This window comes from Heteronotia binoei, chromosome 1, assembly GCF_032191835.1.
Source record: "Heteronotia binoei isolate CCM8104 ecotype False Entrance Well chromosome 1, APGP_CSIRO_Hbin_v1, whole genome shotgun sequence".
NCBI lineage: Eukaryota > Metazoa > Chordata > Lepidosauria > Squamata > Gekkonidae > Heteronotia > Heteronotia binoei.
This window is the reverse complement of record NC_083223.1, coordinates 195,903,882-195,924,655: the sequence shown is the minus strand read 5'-3', so window position 1 is coordinate 195,924,655 and position 20,774 is coordinate 195,903,882. Positions and strand designations below refer to the sequence as shown.

Sequence of the window (20,774 nt, the reverse complement as noted above, 5' to 3'; positions counted from 1 at the left end):
ACTTCACATCAACACTCTAGAACTCTTAGCAGTACATCTCGCACTACAATCCTTTGCCCTGTTGGCTTGCGAGAAACTGGTTCAAATCACTACAGACAACATCATGGTTGTTTTTTATGTAAACAAACAAGGAGGGACTGCCTCCCACTCCCTTTGTCGCCTGGCCTGTCAAATATGGGATTGGTGCATTTCCAATGAGGTACATCTGTGAGTCATTCATGTCCCCGGAGTTTTAAACATTCAAGCGGATCTCCTAAGCAGAGAAGGCCCGATGGATCATGAATGGTCCATAACTTCAAAATACCTAGTTCCGGTGTTCAAAGTCTTTGGCACACCATTGATCAATGTGTTTGTGACAAACATCAACACCAAATGCACCCTGTATCAACAGCAAGATGGATACTTTGCCGGGATCTCTAGGGGATGCTTTTCTCAGTCCATGGAGAGGGGGCCTTAATTATATGTTTCCCCCTCTCCCTCTAATCCCCTGAGTACTGGAGAAAATGCAACATAACAACATATCGTCTATCCTCTTAGCCCCTTGGTGGCCATGACAATCATGGTTCCAGACGTTTCTCTACCTCAGCAAGAAGAATTACATACATCTTCCACATCCACCGGATCTCCTATCACAGCAGAATGGTCGAGTGTTGCACCCCAGTCCGACATTCTACAAGCTCACGGTGTGGAGGATTTCATGTTGAACTTACCTGAATCGGTCTGTGAAATACTATCACATGCCTGAAGACTTTCAGCTTGTAAATCTTATCAGTTGAAATGGAGGCATTTCCAAGGATACGCTACAAAACATGCACTTTCTCCAAAACATATGCCACTCACAGGCATTTTGCTTACGCAGCAGAACTTCATAGTTCAGGTTTGAGTTTCTCTTCTGTTAAAATGCATTTAGCCACTATTTCGGCTTACCATGTATTGATCGACAACTCCACAGTTTTCTCACACCGACTTACTAAAGTCGTTTTGAAGGGACTCTGTAATCTCTCGCCCCCCCAAAAGAAACGTGACTCCACCCTGGAGTCTTTCTTTCGTTCTGTCACGACTGATGTTGTCCCTGTTTGAGCAGTTATCAGCATGTCCTATACATTTATTAACGTGGAAGACAGCTTTATTAGTAGCCTTAACTTCGGCTAGACACATGAGTGAGTTGTGTACATTGAGGGTTGACCTACCTTATACAGTTTTCAATGTGGACATGGTAGTTCTCCGTCCAGACTCGGCCTTCTTCCCAAAGGTTGTGTCTTCCTTCCACGTGCCCCAGCCAATTGTCCTGCCTTCCTTTTTTCCCTACTCCTGATACTTAGGACCAAAGGGCCTTACAATGCCCTAGATGTCTGTAGGACTCTCAAGGTTTACATCGATCAAACCAAAGAGTTTAGGTTAGGCCCCAGACTGTTTCTTACTCTGGCCCTACCAAGGGTAAACCAATTTCTACCCAAAGATTTTCCAAATGGGTATCTCAGGCAATTACTCTCTGTTACGAACTCGCACACTGTGAACTACCATACTTACCAAAAGCTCATTCCACTAGAGTGATATCCACCTCCTCTGCCTTTTGGGAGGGTCTCCCCCTGGTGGATATATGTAAGGCCACGACATGGTCCACTCCATCCACCTTTGTCACCCATTATGCCCTAGACACTTGGGCTCGCAGGGATGTGGCTTTTGGTCACACAGTGTTGAGTTTAGTACTCCATTCTTAATGTTCTGTAAGAGAATGTCTGTTTTCCTGTGTTACTGTTTCCCTTTTAAACAGAAAAAGAGAAGAACAATTGATATAATGTCACACAATCTGACCGTTATTGTTACCCTTTTTGTTAACTATTATGTTTCACTTACCTGGTCTCCATGGTCTTCATTGGTTGGGTTCCTTCCAACCAGCACCCACCACCCTCATTATTTTAGCTTGCTAGTCACCCAGTGCGTGAGTTGCACAGAGACCACGAAGAAGATAAACAGGTTGCTTACCTGTAACTTATGATCTTCAAGTGGTCATCTGTGCAGTCACACACACACACTCATCCTTCCCGACTGCTGGCCTTCTTTATTTCTTCCTATATTTTCCTCCTGTTATGGCTTGGGGGTGTAAGGAGGAACTGAGGTGCGGTGCGGCTTTACCTCCACTTAGGACATGCACACTGCTCTGTTGCTATCTGTGCTGAGGAAAAGTCCACCATAAAATTTTAGCTTTGGAACTTTCCCGAAGAAGAGCACAGCACAGGCGCAGTACCCAGTGTGTGACTGCACAGATGGCTACTTGAAGATCATAAGTTACAGGTAAGCAACCTGTTTTTATTGATTTATTTACATCAATTTATGCCCTACCTTTCTTCCCAAGGGGAACCAAAGCAGTTTTGATTGCTCTCCTCCATTTTATCCTCACAATAGCCTTGTGAGGTAGATCAGACTGAAAATGTCTGACTGACTTAAGGTCACCCAGCAAGCTTTTATGGCAAGGAGATGATGGAATCAAACCTGGGGGTTCTGTGGGGATTCAACTCAAGAGTTTTCCAGCTTGTAGAGGGAAAGGTGGCAAACAGGGAGTTCAACACCCCTTCTTTGTGCAACACTTTTTTTCTTTTAATTTTCTCCTGTTTTATATGGGATAGGGACAGAATTGTGTTTTAAAATGCAGCTTTGCCAGTATCACATGCATCTGAGCCGTAATTGGAATCTGAGGGCTAAACCAGACATGGATCTTCTATACTTTTAAAAAAGGAAATAGGTGTGATGAGGCGTTGTGGAGAAACACCAGCTTCAACCATTTTTTCCACCCCCTTTTCTTGACATCAACTGCCTCCCTGCCCAGAACTGACATTTACCCAAGGGGGAGAAAGAGTACTCTGAATAAGCTCTTCTCCTTTGGCCACAGCTGCCTTTTCCATTTCAAGGTTTGAAAGTCTAGTTTGGTCCAAGTTAACTGATATACCATCCTGTCTCCAGAATCTTTAAGGCACTTTCACTCATACTAAAAAATGCTTTTTCGATCCATTTTCAGTGCCCTTTGCAACTGGATTTTACTGTGCGAAATGCCAAAATCCACTTGTAAACTGTCACTGAAGTGGATTTAGCATGTGTGAAAATGCTACTAGACTGAGGAAAAATAAACTCTACAAATAAAAAAATGACATAGAAATAATGATTAGTGTCTCCAAAAGTCATTTGGCCTTGGTGTATCAGAAATTGATCCTAAATGCAGCATAAATTTCAGGCAAGTTTAATAAAAAAAAAAAAAAAACCTTTTTGAAAATGGGCCAATTTATCAGCAGACACAAATGGCCAAACACTTGATATGCAGTTTACATAAACAAAAGAAAAAAGAAAAAAATCCAGGAACTTCAGTAGGGACTTAAAGGGTTTGAAGATAAATCATTTTTTTAAAGATTAAAAAAATGTATTTTGAAAGAAATATACCAGAAAAAGAAAAAAAGGCCCAAGGATGGAAACTTGAGTCCAAGAATGAAAATCTTTAATATGATAGAATAGTGTTGGAAGACCCAGGATGTAGGCTAAATGATATCAGTCTGGGAATAGATTGCAGCAAATTCTCAAGAGGACAGTGGGGGACATTTTCATTTTGTTCGAGGAGGAGGCAGTAATTGTTTAATATTTACTGTTCAGTGCACACTTGTCAAAATCAAAGTAACACAAACTAGGGCAAAGAGCACCGCTGGAAAAGTACAGTTAGGTTTTTTCCTTAGCAGTTTTGCTGAATCAGAGGCTATCTGCATCTGAAGGCAGATCAGCATTCCCTCCTTCCATCCCTCCCCTAGAGTCTAAATGTCTGTGTTCAGTATATATGAACTTGGAAACATACAAGCTGCTTATGCAATGATCATCTGAGATTCATCTGGGACAATTTCCTGGTTCACAGTTAAATGCTGCTGCCCTGTATTCCCAAGAACTCTCCAAAGCAAACATACTATTGCACCAAGAAGAGATGGTCTGGTAAAAGTTAAGAAGAGTCCTGCTGAAACAGGCTAGTAGTCCATCTTAACCAGCATCCTGTTTAATACAACTACCAACCGGTTACCCTAGAGGGCCAAAACACAGGGCAAAGGCCTTCCCCTGATACGGTACTACCTCCTTTGTATATGGAGGTTTCTATTACTTACCATGGCTAGCAGTCATTCACAGACCTCTCCTCCATTAATCTAACCCCTTTTAAAGCTATCTGTGCTCACAGCCATTACTACACCAACTGTAAAGTGTTGTAGCATATTTATGTTACCAAATTATTGAAATACATATGTGCAATTGCTGGGCAAGCCTTGTGAAACAATGCTTTTTTGAATTAAGCTTCAGACTGCTGCCTTTTCAGACTTGTGTGTGTGAAATGCTGTCAAATCACAGCAAGCTTATGGTGACCCCAGCATAGGACTTTCAAGGCAAGTGAAAAGCAGAGGTGGTTTGCCATTAGGCTTCCCAAATCCCCCACCTTGCCTGGGGACCCCCGATTTGGAGCCTTCTCCCCCCGCTAGCCAAAAATCTGGAAAGCGGGGGGGAATGGCGGCCCTTCCCATCCAGCCCCAATCTCAGCAGCTTCTCCTTGCCCTGCCCTTCCCACCCAGCCCCGATCGCAGCAGCCTTTCTTCAGTTTTCCCAGGCTGCTTCCCGCCCTAATCAGCTGGCTGGCGGGGGGGGGAGAGGGAGCCCTGCCCGCAAAGGACCATGTGCCTTTGCACCTCCAGAGGCTTGACTTGAAAGGCTTCAGTTTAGGATGGTGTGTCTCTGTTTCTGTGAAGAAGCTGGCAGCAAATGGTGAGTAGAGAGGCTGATCTGCTGCTTCAGACTGGCCAGAAAGGGGGGGGGGAGAGAGGGGAAAACGTCTTCATTATTCCCTATGTGATCGATTCTCATAGGGTATAATGGGGAATTGTTCTGGAGGTTTCGGGGGCTCTGGGGGAGCTGTTTTTTGAGGTAGAGGCACCAAATTTTCAATATAGTATCTAGTGCCTCTCCCCAAAGTACCCCCCAAGTTTCAAAACAATTGGACTAGAGAGTGCCCCTATCCTTCATTATTTCCTATGGAAGGAAGACATTTAAAAAGGTGTGCTGTCCCTTTAAATGTGATGGCCAGAACTCTCTTGGAGTTCAATTATGCTTGTCACACCCTTGTTCCTGGCTCCGCCCCCAGTGTCTCCTGGCTCCACCCCCAAAGTCCCCAAGATATTTCTTGAATTGGACTTGGCAGCCCTATTTGCCATTGCCTTCCTCTGAAGAGTCGTCCATAGTGATCTCTCTTCCAAGTACTGCCCTTGGTTACTTCCAAGATCTGATGAAATCAGGCTATATACCATGCCACCTTCCCTTCCCTTTTTAGGTTTACTAGAAGATCAATAGCATTTTTTTTATTTCTTTGTTTGTTTTGCAGATCACAAGTGCTGCTGAGACTGAGGCTGTCACATCACAGAAGCTGGTCAAAGGGCATGCATATTCTGTAACGGGTGCAGAAGAGGTAATGTCTCCATCTTAGGCAACGGAACAATATAGTGCACTGATTATTTTCCAGGGAATCCAAGGCTTATTTTCTTGGTGGAATCTTCTGAAATATTTGCATTTACTGCCCTCTTGTGGTTCTGTAGTCTCACAACAGTAAATGTCAGTTCTGAGGAATATTTGGAGTTTCTTGGATGGATTCCAGATTACTTATTAGAGTTCCTACTCCACGTTTTACATGAGTTTTATCATGGAACCCCATACCGTATGTGGCAGATATATGCATATCCCAAATAATAACAATACCCTGTGAGAACAGTAATTTCTGCCAGAGAAAGTTTTCATGGTGAATATACTCAGTAAGATAAATGCATTTAACTAGTTTACAAAAGATGGGGTCCCCATGATAATGCATAGGGGATTACCTGTTTCTGGGGATGGTGCAGTAGCCCTTAGAACATTTCAATCTAAAAGCAATTATTTTATTTGTCCTGATTTTTATAATATGGTAAATATCTGTTATAGAATGTGCCAGACTAGTTGCTGGGAAGGGACAGATATTTTCACTGACTTAAATATTCATATGTCTAAGAGCTGTTGGTCCCAAGGTTGTGACTCCAGAGTTATGACACAGCTTTCAGTGCAAGTCTGCACAGACTTATTCCATTGAAATCAATAGGCTTAGACTGGAGTGACTCTTCACAGAATTACAATGTTGATCTTCCCTTGTGAACCTCTACATTATTCTTTTTCAACAAGGAAATGGTTGCTGTGTGTGCACAGTAGAATGCCCACTTACCTTCTTCGTCGTCTTCATAGGCAAATATTTCCCATTATTTCCTATTTAGAGCTCTGACTCATACCCCCAGTATAAGAATTTTGGAGGTGATATAAGAACCATTAGGAAGGGGTAGATAATATATTTTTCATAAGGACAATCCTAGGTCTAGCCCCTGTTATCTTTGGTAGAAAGACTGAGAAACACCTCTGCCTGATACTTCAAAGGCAAGTGCCACTCAGAGAAGACAGTACTGTGGGAAATGGACCAATGGGCTAATTTAGTGCCTACTTAGCCATGACACCAAGATTTCTGCAGACAAAACTACCATTTTTTGCCATTTTTTTCCTCAGCTCTGTGTGGCTGCTCTTTCAAAAGAAAAAATGCTTTTGAGATATCCTTAACAGGTTTCTCAGTATCTTGCATACTGTGGGTATCAGAAAATGACATTAGCTCCCTACACAGGAAAACAGTTTCTCCTTTTGTAAGACAGATAACCTCAAAGCAGATCATCAGTGAGGAGGAAGAAAATCATGGCTACATATACAGTACCTGAGTTTCTGAAAATGCACACCTGACAATAATAAGTTTTCAATACATACAACCTAACATAGTTTTCTAATCTATATATAGTAAGCTCTTTGACCAAATTGTGCAGTTTATTGAAGTCTCACTGTAACAGAGAATAACAATTTGCTTGGCTGAAGAACATTCAAAGATGTCCATGTCCAAACAAGAACCCAATTTTGAGAGCCAGTTTGGTGTAGTGGATAAGTGTGCAGACTCTAATCTAGGAGTATCCTCTCCTCCACATGCAGCTGCTGGGTGACCTTGGGTCAGTCACAAGTTGTTCTCTCAAGAGCAGTTCTCTCATAGCTCTCTCAGCCCTACCTACTCACAGGGTGTCTGTTGTGGGGCAGGGAAGGGAAAGGAGATTGTAAACTGCTCTGGGACTCCAGGTGAAGAGCAGGATATGAATCCAGTCTCCACCTTCTCCTTCTCATCTCCTGAAATCTGAGGTTCATCCCTTCAGAAAATACCTTCGTATCTGGGGAGACCACAAAGTGTTAGGTCAGTTTTAGAGGAATTGCGAACGACACAAGTAGTGGACTTGCAAAGGTGGGGGGGAGTCTTGTCCTTCATTCACCTGCTCTTTCCTCACCTGCTCCTTCTCCAGCCCTCCTGCTCACTGGCCAGCCTGCTCACCTGCAATACTGCTGCCTTTGCCTGATGGGCTCATGCAGTGCTGGAAGCTGCTCCTGCTCCCACTTCTCCCTCTTCCACCCGCAACACCACTGTAACTGTCTGTCTTACACACACAGTGGTGGTGGAGATTCCTGCTCTTCCCTTCCTGCAGCTCTGCTGCTGCCTACCTGGCTTATGCAGCAGTAGTGGGTGGTAGGTGGCAGCGGTGGCAGCATGGAAGGCAGCTAGCAGAGATGCCTGGCCCTAGTGGGGAAAGGGGCAGGGGTGAGGGAGAGAGGCTGCTTCACACATTTCACACCTCTCACAAGGCACCCCAGTGAGATGAGCACTACCTCAAAATAGCAATCATTCACTCTGCTGCAGTACCATATTAATATTGGAGCTCTTTTTTATTTTGTACAAACATATGGGCCAGGTTTGTACAAACATCTCCCTACTCTGAACTTAACCCCACAACAGACACCCTGTGAGTAGGTAGGGCTGAGAGAGCTATGAGAGAACTGCTCTTGAGAGAACAACTTGTGACTGACCCAAGGTCACCCCAGTGTATAGTATATTTCATTTAATAGTCCTGATTTGCAATTAGATATATGATAATTTGTAATCAGAACTGAGAGGAAACTGAGGAGCTGCTTCTTGGTGTTAGTCAAAGATGTTAAACGGTAAGTCCTTCAGTAGACAGTAACTAATTTACCCGACTATTTACCCAAAATACCCGAATGCTATGCATCCGTACTTCAACTGACCATAACAATGACTAATAGTTTTATAATTTTATAATTATAAAATTATAAAATTTATAAAATTTTATAATTTTCTCTCTTGAAGACATCCTCTTAACCAAACTCTATGAAGCACTGATATCTTCTTACTTCACAAAGCCTTGACTAATTTCTGGCCATTTCCCGCTTCCCATTTTGCCCTCTATATACTATTAGCCACCTGTGACTGCAATTTGCAGATATCTAATTCTGCAACGGGGCCACATGGAGGCTAAGCAGATCTTTCTGCATACTTGGGGGATTCCCTAGGTGTGCAGAAGAATCTGAAAATTTAAAAAGGGTGGTTTAAATCTGCCCCCCAACTGATGTTGCATAATCTATGCAAGCACAGAGAGTGGACTTATCTCTGGTGGTTGACAGCCAGGGAAGCCTTGCTGGGTCTGGTAGTGGGGCAGCCCAGGAGCCCCAGCAGTTGCTGCTTCAGACCCAGAGCAGCAGCTGGCATCCTCTGCTGATGATGCTGGGCCCACTGTGGCTGGGCTGGAACAGCTGCTGGTGGGCTCCTCTATTGCTGCTAGGCCTGGAGCAGTAGCCAGCATCCATGGAGGGAATTGGCAGCAGTGGGGAAGAGGGATTCCCCCTCCTCCACAAGTATCATAGGTTCCCACTTGTTTGGGCCTAATTATTTGGTGCTCTTTTTGATACCAATTTTTTTTTCCAGTTTAGTTAGGAAATGGTCCAGTTTCAGTGTATTTCAGCCGTTTGTCTGCCAGAGATGTTTTCTGGTGCCAGGGACTCATTTCACAGTGAGTCTGCTTAAGATGGCACTGTGAATATCTTAGATGACTAGTACTACCAATTTCCCATTATGAAGATGCTGCTGCATTACTGTAGACCTGATTCACTACAGTGCTATCAGTAGAGTATTGTAACACCCAGGCACCACCTGGATTGGCTGGAGGCAATGTGGTATGCATTCAAGCACTGGAATGCAGTGCTTGCTTCCTGCCTCTGCCAGCTCTGTCTGCTGAAAAAAGATGGATCATGCTCTTAGCAAAGGTTCATCTGTGCTGCAGAGAAGTAACAATGATAACAGAATAGAAAAAGAGGGAAGAAAGATTATATAAATCTTCAGGATCTCTTTGCTCACTTCAGCAGGCTTTGGTGAGGTGAAATTTTGATGAAGAGGCCCAGAGTAATTAAGCAGGAAGCATCCCTGCTCTTGTAATTAAAATGTTGTTGGGAGCTGAGTCCCTGGACAGCTAAGCACTGCTAATGAGCAATGGGCAGGCTTACGGAATTTCCAAGCTGGCCTTGGATATTTTGGCTTTGGAATTTCCCAGTATAGTCAGGAGAGAACATGTTTCTCTGATTGAGAAATAAAACAGAACTGGATGCTGCCTCTGACAACCCCCCAGGGTGTTCCAAGAGGCTTCTTTGTTCCAGACCACTAACCAAGAATTACTTCTGACCTTTACCACATAATGACTATAGGGCATCTAATGAACACAGACTGTAATGCATATAATGAACATAGACTTTTGCAGTCCACTTTTCATTCATCTTCATAATCACCCTGTGAATAGGTCACCTTCATTCTAAGGCTAAGAGAGCATCAGGACAATCCTGTGGTTTTCATGACAGAAGTTTGATCCCAGGTCCCGGTGTAATGCTGTCCTCTCTGCTGCACCAGATCTCATCTGAGCACCATTCATAAAGGGGTGATGACCTACATCTTTATACATGGGATTGTTCAAGGAAGCATAAATCCTATCCTATATTTTAAATTCTCAGCCACGTATTTTGATGTCCCTGTTTCTGGACAGAAGGGGAGGAAAAAGTACCTTTGGGAAGGATTTGCTCCCCTTGCTTGCTTGCTTCCACCAAAAGTATGCAAAGGCAAAACACTAAAGATGGAGCATATATCATGCAGTTTCTCAGAGAAAACAAGAACCTAAACATGCGTGTATTTTTAATCATTAATCATTTCATCCCACTAAAATATAATTAAAGTGATGACCAACCACTTGTCAACCACAGCTGTCTTTCATTTGCAAGTTCCGTATTTGCTTGTTTTTCCTTATATAATATGATATTTCCATATGTACAGTATAATCCTAAACTGACTTAGAGTCTATTAAATTCATAGGCTTAGATGGTTTTAATTTTATTTGAAACTGCACTGATAGTATACTAGATCTTTGATTGTGTCCAGATCATATAAGGTTCCTGCTGCATGGGAAATGTCCTCCCAATCAGCAGTATGTCCCACATTATTAGAATAATCCCCCACATTTCCCAGAAATGTAGAACTATATTACAGAAAGCAATTCCAACCTCACCAGGTTGGTTTAGGTGTGGCATCTAAGACACTTAAACTTACCATTTTTTTGTGTGTTTTAACAATTTATTGATAACATATGGTTACAAAACTTAATTATAAATTTTATATACTACTTACCATTTTTTTGTAAGGACGGAAACTGCACTGACTTACAGAAATCAGAAGCAGCAGCATGGAGGATGGCATGAAATTGTTTAGGAAAACATTGACTTGTGAGGGTTTTTGTGCATAATTTGACTGCTGATCTGATGAAAACTTCTAGTTCGCAGGAAATGTAAATTTTGATGTAAAAGCCATAATCATGCATCACAGACTTATTAAAAATGTATGCCACTTCAATAAACAGGAAGGAAAAGTACCAGTGCCTTTCTTTCTTGATCACCATATTGCTAGATATGATAGTAATTTCATTCTGTTTTGTGCTAACAGGTGAATTTTCGAGGCAGCATGCAGAAATTGATCAGAATCCGAAATCCCTGGGGGGAAGTAGAATGGACTGGAAAATGGAATGATAAGTAAGTTTCTGTTTTTCACATATGTTCATCAACAGTGGCTCATATGAAACCTAGTTTTTTAAATGGTGTTAAGAATCCTTGCTTAGAAGTCCCTGGTCATCTGTATTTCTAGAACTCATTGTGGGGAGGCCATAGTAGTTAAAGTCCAAGATACAACTGAAAGCACATGATTCAGCAGCATTGCCCGAGTGAAGTATCTATAGGTTTAGTCCAGGGGTGGCCAAACTGCAGCTCAGAAACCACATGTGTCTCTTTCACACATAATGAGCATGAACACTGGTACCACAACTTGCAATAAATCCAAGTGCCAACTTTGCTGCCACATACACCCAGACAACACAGTCACTGGACCCAACAACATTAACTACACCATCTCAGGCTCATTCACTTGTTCATCTTCCAACATTATATATGCCATTAAATGCCAACATTGCCCTACAGTTCTCTACATAGGGCAAACAGGACAAACCCTACACCAAAGGATAAATGGACACAAATCTGACATCAGGAATTACAGAACTGAGAAACCAGTCAGAGAACACATTAACCTTCCTGAGCATTCAATGGGTGACCTCAAAGTAGCTGTTTTACTGTAAAGGAACTTCAAGAACAGAATGGAGAGAGAAACTGCTGAATTACAAATTATTATGAAACTTGGGACAAACACCGCCCCAGGACTGAACAGGGATATTGGTTTTTTATCTCATTACATATGCTAAACCAACTCTCACTGAGTATAGCTACACATCCACAGTATTTCAATGCATTTCTATTTTAGAACAGCGTATCAGAGTAATGTTTTTTTTTTCTTGTATTGATATACTCAAATAAGGGATATGGGCTGTTTATCTCATTACATATACTAACCCATCTCCCACTATATTTTAATGTACCCTTTTTTTCTAATAGCAAACTAGGATGTAGTTCTCTTTTAGAACAGTGTATCAGAATATTTTGGTTTTTTGTATTGACATACTCAAATAGGGATATTGGCTGTTTATCTTATTACATATACTAACCCATCTTCCACTATATTTTAATGTATTCTTTTCTTCTAATGGCAAACTATAATGATGTTATAATCTCTTGAGATAACTAATGCCTTCCATTTAAACCCAAAACTAAAAAGCCAAAATGACACCCAGATTTATGGCAATTCTCACCTATGACATCTGCTTTTTATCACCCTCCACTGCTGTTACAGCCCAATTAACAATACCAAACAAACAAGCACAAACCCCAATTTGTGATTCTTTTAATCTGCTAAAAACATTCCCATGACTCTACATACCAACTCACTGCCTGCTTTCTCTATGTTTAAAGATGGCTTGCCATTCCAATTTTGTCTGATGAAGCATACAAAAGCTTACATTCTGAATAAAACTTAGTTGGTCTTAAAGGTGTACCTTGTCTACTGCTTTGTTCTATTGCTTCAGACCAACATGGCTGCCCACTTGGATCTATACACATAAAGTGTGGCTCTCAGAGCTCCAACGCCCCCTGTTGGTTGGCTTGGAAAAAGCATTTGACTCTTTAAATCACTTATCCAAGCCAAGCTAGTTGGAGGCTTGGAGAATGCATTTAAATTGCTTTCTTTCCACCTCTCCCTCTCCCATCTATTTTCCTCCCTCCCCTTCCTTCCTGTGTTGTGACTCTCAAACATTTGAAATTCATGTATTGTGACTCTCAAACATCTGGTGTTTATTCTATGTGGCTGTTATGTTAAGCAAGTTTGGCCACCCCTGGTGTCGGGACCAAATACCGCAGGATCCAGCCCACGCACCGGTGATAAGAGTAAGATTTACACGACGAGGAAAATACACACACACACAGAGGCGCCTGGATCAGTTTCTAAAGGTCATCTAGTTTTGCGCAAATCAGTCAGAAGCTTCTTCATAACTCAAAAGACTCTTTATTTATTCTCATTTTCTCTATCTTCCCCTCCCAATACCGAGGGCTGCCTTTTATACATTTCATGGCCTCATAACATTCCACTTGCTACAGCCAATTAATTACCGTGTGTATTCTGCCCAGAGACAGCAGGCACATGCGTACAGTAAAAAAAAAACAAACAAGTTTCTTTGAGACCAAGTTAGTCTGCAAAACATCCCGTCCACATTTTTATCTCACTTTGCTCCCAACTCACTCCAACACATCTTCGCTGTACTTAAACTGAATCCCCACACCCTGGTTTAGTCGGTGCCTGAGTGGGAGGCCTCCTGGGAAGCTTGCAGATGCTGCTGAGTTCTATGATAGAAGAAAAGTGGCATGTAAATATTCCATTCAGATTTTCTCCTCCTATACCCCAAAACCTCATGGTGTAATTCATTCTCTGTTTCATTCTCTGTGATTCCTTTAGTCAGATATCATGGTTTATAAATCACAGTTTGATTTTAAATCCAGTTTATGGTGACATCTCAATGCCAACTGACCAACAACCTGTAGACAACAGCTTGTAGTTGTACCTGACTTGTTAACTGTGGCTACTAACACTTGGATCCACTGAAACATTTCTGCAGAAGGAAGGTTTTCCATGTGTACAATGTGACGTTCTCACACACCCCGCAGCAGCAGCACTCTACGAGTAGAAATATTTCTGTCTGCAGAAACTCTGCAGTGGATCCAAGCCCATGTGGTTTCTTGGTATCTGCATTTAAAATGTTTAGTTCATTTAGTAGTAATCTACTTCTCAGCATCCTGCACACAAAATTGGTGGCCTAAAGTAGCAGAAAAATCTAGGTGCTTCAATGGCATTTGCTATCAATGATGCTTTCATAGGATCTCACAGAGGTCTGGGAGGAGCAGAGCAGAGCAGCTCTGATAGCTGAGACAGCTGGAGAAATTGCTGAGAATTTCTGAGTTTTGAAGGACTACATTCTAAGGTTTGTGGGGCTGCCTAAAATTCTAAGGTGTGATAGCTGGGGAACTGCTCTTTGTTTGGTTGACTGCTCTTTGTTTGGTTGACTGCCTTAAGGGTGAAAGAGATTGAGAGTGATTGCTGCTGATTGAGAGTGATTGCTGAGGAGTGCCCTGCTCCACCTCTTTGCATTTTAAGCTGCGCCTTGCCAAAGGGCGAGAGCTAAAGGGCTCTTGGCCTGTGGCTCTCCGCCTAGGGGCTCTCTAAGGAGCAGGAACCCAGATCCCTGGCTTCTTTGTTCTCCAAATAAGGTAAGTTCCCAATAAGGTAAGTTTAGGTAAGTTGACCCGCCAGAAGGGGAGCCACTTAAACAGCATTTAAAGAGGACTGTATATTTTAATATATATATATATACAATGAAGATAGAATGCCAGCAGGGGGTTGGGGGCTTTCCAGTGTTTTGCACTGAGTGTCACATGTATGACTATCTGCCCACAGGACAGAAGTCTTGGGTGTGTGCTCGATGCAAGGAGCTCCTGGTCCTCAGGGAACGAGTTCGTACCCTTGAGGCCGAGGTGACTGCCCTGGAGAAGCAGAGACGGTCAGTTAGGCACTTGGGGAAGACTCTCGGGGGCGTATTAGATGAGCCCCGCTCTGAACGTAGCAGCCCCGTTGCTGCCAGAGAGCGTGAGGGTCGAGAGGGAACAGGGCACCGTGCTGAGGATAAGGGGAATGCGCCCTCAGAAGGGACCTCTTCTTCGGTCGGTGAGCGGGAATCCTTTCGCGCCAAGGAACCATCCCTGAGCAGGGGGAGAGGGGGGGTATTGGTAGTTGGTGATTCGATCATTAGGCAAGTAGACAGCCGGGTGGCGAAACCGCGTACTGACCGTATGGTGACTTGCCTGCCTGGTGCGAAGGTAGCGGACATTACGCGTGTAGTAGATAGACTGATAGACAGTGCTGGGGAGGAGCCTGTGGTCGTGGTGCATGTTGGCACCAACGATGTGGGGAAATGCAGTCGTGAGGTCCTGGAGGAAAAATTTAGGCTGCTAGGCGGGAGACTTAAGGCCAGGACCTCCAAGGTAGCCTTCTCGGAAGTGCTACCTGTTCCACGTGCAGGGCAGGAGAGACAGGCACAAATTAGAAGTCTCAATGTGTGGATGAGACGATGGTGTAAGGAGGAAGGGTTTAAGTTTGTTAGGCACTGGGATGCTTTCTGGAACAAGCGGGAGCTGTACAAAAGAGACGGTCTCCACTTGTCCCCGGATGGAACCAGGCTGCTGGCGCTTAAAATCAAAAAGGTGGCAGAGCAGTTTTTAAACTAAATCTTGGGGGAAAGCCGACAGGAGATGAAATGTCTCTGGTTCGGGAGGACTCGTCTCAAAGAGATGAAGGGTTAGCTGCTATTTTTCTACCGGGTAACGGACCGGAGTTGTCCACTGTGAAGGTGACAAACAATATGGACTGTCTGCCAGTGTCTCGAGGCGGCAGGAGGAAGGTGGCAGGCCTAGCTCGCCTGGGAAATTATAGATGTTTGTATGCAAATGCTAGAAGTGTTCAAAGTAAAATTGGTGAATTGGAATGTTTAGTGCTGGGAGAAAACATAGACATTGTGGGAATTTCAGAAACTTGGTGGAATGAGGAGAATCAGTGGGACACGGTGATTCCTGGATATAAGCTATATCGGAAGGATAGGGAGGGAAGGGTTGGAGGTGGGGTGGCTCTGTATGTCAGAGAGGATATACGGTCCAGTAAGGCTGAGATCAGAGAATTAGATTCACTTTTAGAAATGCTTTGGGTTGAAATAGAGGGCCCAAAAGGAAATTTAACTATGGGAGTTTGTTATCGCCCACCAAATCAAAAGAGAGAGGACGATTATAATATGATGGAAGGCTTAAAGATAGCGGCTAAACGTAAAAACTGTGTTGTAATAGGTGATTTTAACTACCCGCAGATTGATTGGGTCAATATGTGTTCTGGTCGAGAGAAAGAGATTGAGTTTCTTGATGCTCTCAATGACTGTGCTATGGAGCAGATGGTCTCAGAACCTACCAGGGGTGGGGCGATCCTGGATTTGGTCCTAAGTAATGCCCAAGACTTGGTGAGAGATGTAAAAGTGATTGCGCCGCTTGGGAGCAGTGACCATAATGTTATTGATTTCACCGTTTGTATAAATAGGGAGTTGTCCAAAAAGACCACCACAACCACGTTTAACTTTAAAAGGGGTAAATACACTGAGATGAGGAGGCATGTGAGGAAGAAACTGAAAGGAAAGGTACATACGGTCAAAACCCTTGAGAAAGCTTGGACGCTATTTAAAACTATAATCCTAGAAGCTCAGATAAAATACATACCACAAGTTAGGAAAGGCACAAACAGGCATAAGAAAAGGCCTGCGTGGTTAACAAATAAAGTAATGGAAGCTGTAAAAGGTAAGAAGGACTCCTTTAAGCGGTGGAAAACCAGTCCAAGTGAGATTAGTAAAAGGGAACACAGGCTGTGGCAAATCAAATGCAAGACTGTGATCAGGCAGGCAAAAAGGGACTATGAGGAGCATATTGCAAAAAACATAAAGACCAACAATAAAACTTTCTTCAAATATATTAGAAGTAGGAAACCAGCCAGGGAGGCAGTGGGGCCCTTGGATGACCATGGGGTAAAAGGACTACTGAAGGAGGATAGGGAAATGGCTGAAAAGCTAAATGAATTTTTTGCCTCCGTCTTCACTGTAGAAGACGAGAACTTTTTGCCCGCCCCAGAACCACTAATTTTGGAAGGGGTGTTGAAAGACCTGAGTCAGATTGAGGTGACAAATGAGGAGGTCCTACAACTGATAGACAAATTAAAAACTAATAAGTCACCGGGTCCGGATGGCATACATCCGAGAGTTCTGAAGGAACTCAAAGTTGAACTTGTGGATCTTCTAACAAAAATCTGTAATCTTTCATTGAAATCTGCCTCCATTCCTGAGGACTGGAAGGTAGCAAATGTCACCCCCATCTTTAAAAAAGGTTCCAGAGGAGATCCGGGAAACTACAGGCCAGTCAGTCTGACTTCAATACCGGGAAAGTTGGTAGAAACCATTATCAAGGACAGAATGAGTAGGCACATTGATGAACACGGGTTATTGAGGAAGACTCAGCATGGGTTCTGCAAGGGAAGATCTTGCCTCACTAACCTGTTGCATTTCTTTGAGGGGGTGAACAAACATGTGGACAAAGGAGACCCGATAGATGTTGTTTACCTTGACTTCCAGAAAGCTTTTGATAAAGTTCCTCATCAAAGGCTCCTTAGAAAGCTTGAGAATCATGGAGTAAAAGGACAGGTCCTCTTGTGGATCAAAAACTGGCTGAGTAATAGGAAGCAGAGAGTGAGTATAAACGGGCAGTCTTCGCAGTGGAGGACGGTAAGCAGTGGGGTGCCGCAGGGCTCGGTACTGGGTCCCATGCTTTTTAACTTGTTCATAAATGATTTAGAGTTCGGAGTGAGCAGTGAAGTGGCCAAGTTTGCGGATGACACTAAATTGTTCAGGATGGTGAGAACCAGAGAGGATTGTGAGGAACTCCAAAGGGATCTGTTGAGGCTGGGTGAGTGGGCGTCAACGTGGCAGATGCGGTTCAATGTGGCCAAGTGCAAAGTAATGCACATTGGGGCTAAGAATCCCAGCTACAAATACAAGTTGATGGGGTGTGAACTGGCAGAGACTGATCAAGAGAGAGATCTTGGGGTCATGATAGATAACTCACTGAAAGTGTCAAGACAGTGTGCGTTTGCAATAAAAAAGGCCAATGCCATGCTGGGAATTATTAGGAAGGGAATTGAAAACAAATCAGCCAGTATCATAATGCCCCTGTATAAATCGATGGTGCGGTCTCATTTGGAGTACTGTGTGCAGTTCTGGTCGCCGCACCTCAAAAAGGATATTATAGCTTTAGAGAAGGTGCAGAGAAGGGCAACTAGAATGATTAAAGGGCTGGAGCACTTTCCCTATGAAGAAAGGTTGAAACGCTTGGGACTCTTTAGCTTGGAGAAACGTCGACTGCGGGGTGACATGATAGAGGTTTACAAGATAATGCATGGAATGGAGAAAGTAGAGAAAGAAGTACTTTTCTCCCTTTCTCACAATACAAGAACTCGTGGGCATTCGATGAAATTGCTGAGCAGACAGGTTAAGACGGATAAAAGGAAGTACTTCTTCACCCAAAGGGTGATTAACATGTGGAATTCACTGCCACAGGAGGTGGTGGCGGCCACAAGTATAGCCACCTTCAAGAGGGGTTTAGATAAAAATATGGAGCACAGGTCCATCAGTGGCTATTAGCCACAGTGTATGGAGCACAGGTCCATCAGTGGCTATTAGCCACAGTGTATGGAGCACAGGTCCATCAGTGGCTATTAGCCACAGTGTATGTGTGTATATAACATTTTTTGCCACTGTGTGACACAGAGTGTTGGACTTGATGGGCCGTTGGCCTGATCCAACATGGCTTCTCTTATGTTCTTATGTTCTTATGATGCACCCTCCCATCTCTCCCCCTACGGCAACTCACCAAGCAGGATTTGGTGGCTTCATCCATTTCAAAACAGAAAATTTCTAAGGCATTAGGAGAAATGATCTCACTTAACTACATGCTTGTATTCAGTTTATAAATAATAAAACTGCTTCAAACAAACATTGTTTCAGTGAAAAGTGAAAAATCTACCTAGTGGCACACTACCCTCTCCATAAAGAGGATAACTCTTCAAACTTTCCTTTATATTTTAAGGGAGGGGCTTTAACAGAGCAGCCAATAATAATGTATTTCTTCTTAAGCTTTTATTTTTCATAATACAAAAGCTTAAGTAAAGTGGTGAAGTGGCAATAAAAGAGTGAGGTCACTCAGAGCAGCTTACAATCTCCTTTCCCTTCTTCCCACAACAGACACCCTGTGAGGTAGGTGGGGCTGAGAGAACTGCTTTTGAGAGAACAGCTCTGAGAGAACTAAGGCTTGCTCGAGGTCACCCAGCAGCTGCATGTGGAGGAGTGGGGAATCAAACCCAGTTCTCCCAGATTAGAGTTTGTTGCTCTTAACCACTACACCAAACTGGCTTAGTTTACTGTAAGCTTCCCTGCCCATCCCCCACTCATTTATTACACCTGACCAGTAACCAACAGGCTACATACAATTATTTGGCAGAGATTAGGGTTGCTGTGTTGGTCTGCATAGTCTGGTAGCACCTTAGAGACCAACAAGGTTTTAAGGAGAGAAGCTTTTGAGAGTCAAAGCTCCCTTTGTCAGAGATAGTTTCCAAAATTTAGACGCTGTGGGGAGGAATAAAGGGGGTTCAGTTTAGGGAACAGAAATATAAACATTGTGAACTTTCAAACATGCTGTGTTTTATCAAGCCCTAATTTATTTTGGAAACATAAAAAGCACAAGTATTATATTACACAAAATTGCGCTATTTGTTGTATTTATGAAACATGTATCTATAAATCTTAATTTTTGTCATCTGAATCAGAGTTGGAAGGGACCTCCAGGGTCATCTAGTCCAATCCCTGTACAATGCAGGAAACTCACAAATACCTGCCCCTAAATTCACAGGATCCTTATCGCTGTCAGATGGCCATCTAGCCTCTGTTTAAAAACCTCCAAGGAAGGAGAGCCCACCACCTCCTGAGGAAGCCTGTTCCACTGAGGAACCACTCTAATGGTCAGGAAGTTCTTCCTAATGTTGAGCCGGAAAGTCTTTTGATTTAATTTCAACCCATTGGTTCTGATCCTATTTGAGCAGGACAACATAAAAGTTGGATACAGAAACAGTAAATTTTGTAGTAAACAAAATAAAGTGGTTTTAAAAAAAAAAAAACTTAGAAACAGCTTCCACACAGTATTAGGGACTATCAGCAGTGTTCTCTCAGTTTTTCCATTAGAAAAACTGGAGAGGGAAATCCTCAGAAAAACTGCTTGTGTGTTTCTCCCAAGCATTCTGGGTCCCCCTTTACATCGCTAACAGCTAGGCAGTACAAAAAAGTTGAGGTCTAAGTTATCAAGATAATTTTGCATATAGAAAGCATAAATAGTAATATGTATGTGTGGGTGTGTAAAAGGCTGTCAAGTCCCAGATGACTTTCAGCAACCCCAGCAAGTGGTTTCCAAGGCGAGCGAGAAGCATGGGTGGTTTGCCATTGCCTTTCTTCTTTCTTCTAAGTACTGACTCTGCTTAGCTTCTGAGACTTGACAGGATTGGACTATACCATGCTGCCTTCTTTATTACTACTTTCAGTAGGGCTATTTAAAATGCTTGTCTTGGCTCACTATGTTCTGGGGTTCTCCTAAACTGGCTGTAGAGGCCTGTAGATTATTGCAGAGCCCAAAGTCAACTGCTTTCAAGGTCAACTGCAAACTTCAGATAACTTTCCCTCTACACTTATAGTTGCCCAAGCTGGAATAGTGTTGATCCTGTTGTGAGAGAGAGACTAACCAAGAGACATGAAGATGGAGAATTCTGGTAAGGATATCTTCCCAGGTCTTTTCAATTACTATTACTTAGTTAAACTTAAGTCAGCCAGAACAAATTCTGGGTATATAGATGCACACACTCATATTTAACTTTTGAACATCTGGCTAAATGACAGACCATGAGAATTATAGCAGCCCAATAAGTAGGCAGTGGGAGAAAGCTGTGTCAAGGTCATGACTGTTAACTAATGCTATAACTTGCCAATGCATTTTGCCATCATGATGGAGGATAGTCATTCTTGGCTTACTTGATGTTAGAGAGGATGACAGGAAGAAGCTGTAAAGAAGCACTGGATCCACTGTATTTTGAAATAGGTGTTGTTCACAATCCTCTATATACCATCACATCCTTTACTCCTGGGTCAAACTGCTATCATCTGGGTGGTTAACTC

At 43.0% G+C, this 20,774-nt stretch overlaps 1 protein-coding gene across 1 annotated transcript in view; it reads left to right on the top strand.

The window, feature by feature from the left end:
* CAPN2 (calpain 2) overlaps positions 1-20,774 on the top strand; it is an 82,040-nt gene that overhangs the window by 27,995 nt on the left and 33,271 nt on the right. The window contains exons 6-8 of the mRNA XM_060246054.1: positions 5,393-5,476; positions 10,937-11,022; positions 20,297-20,371. Of these exons, the coding sequence (XP_060102037.1) occupies positions 5,393-5,476; positions 10,937-11,022; positions 20,297-20,371 (245 nt within the window). The remainder of the gene's footprint in view (positions 1-5,392; positions 5,477-10,936; positions 11,023-20,296; positions 20,372-20,774) is intronic.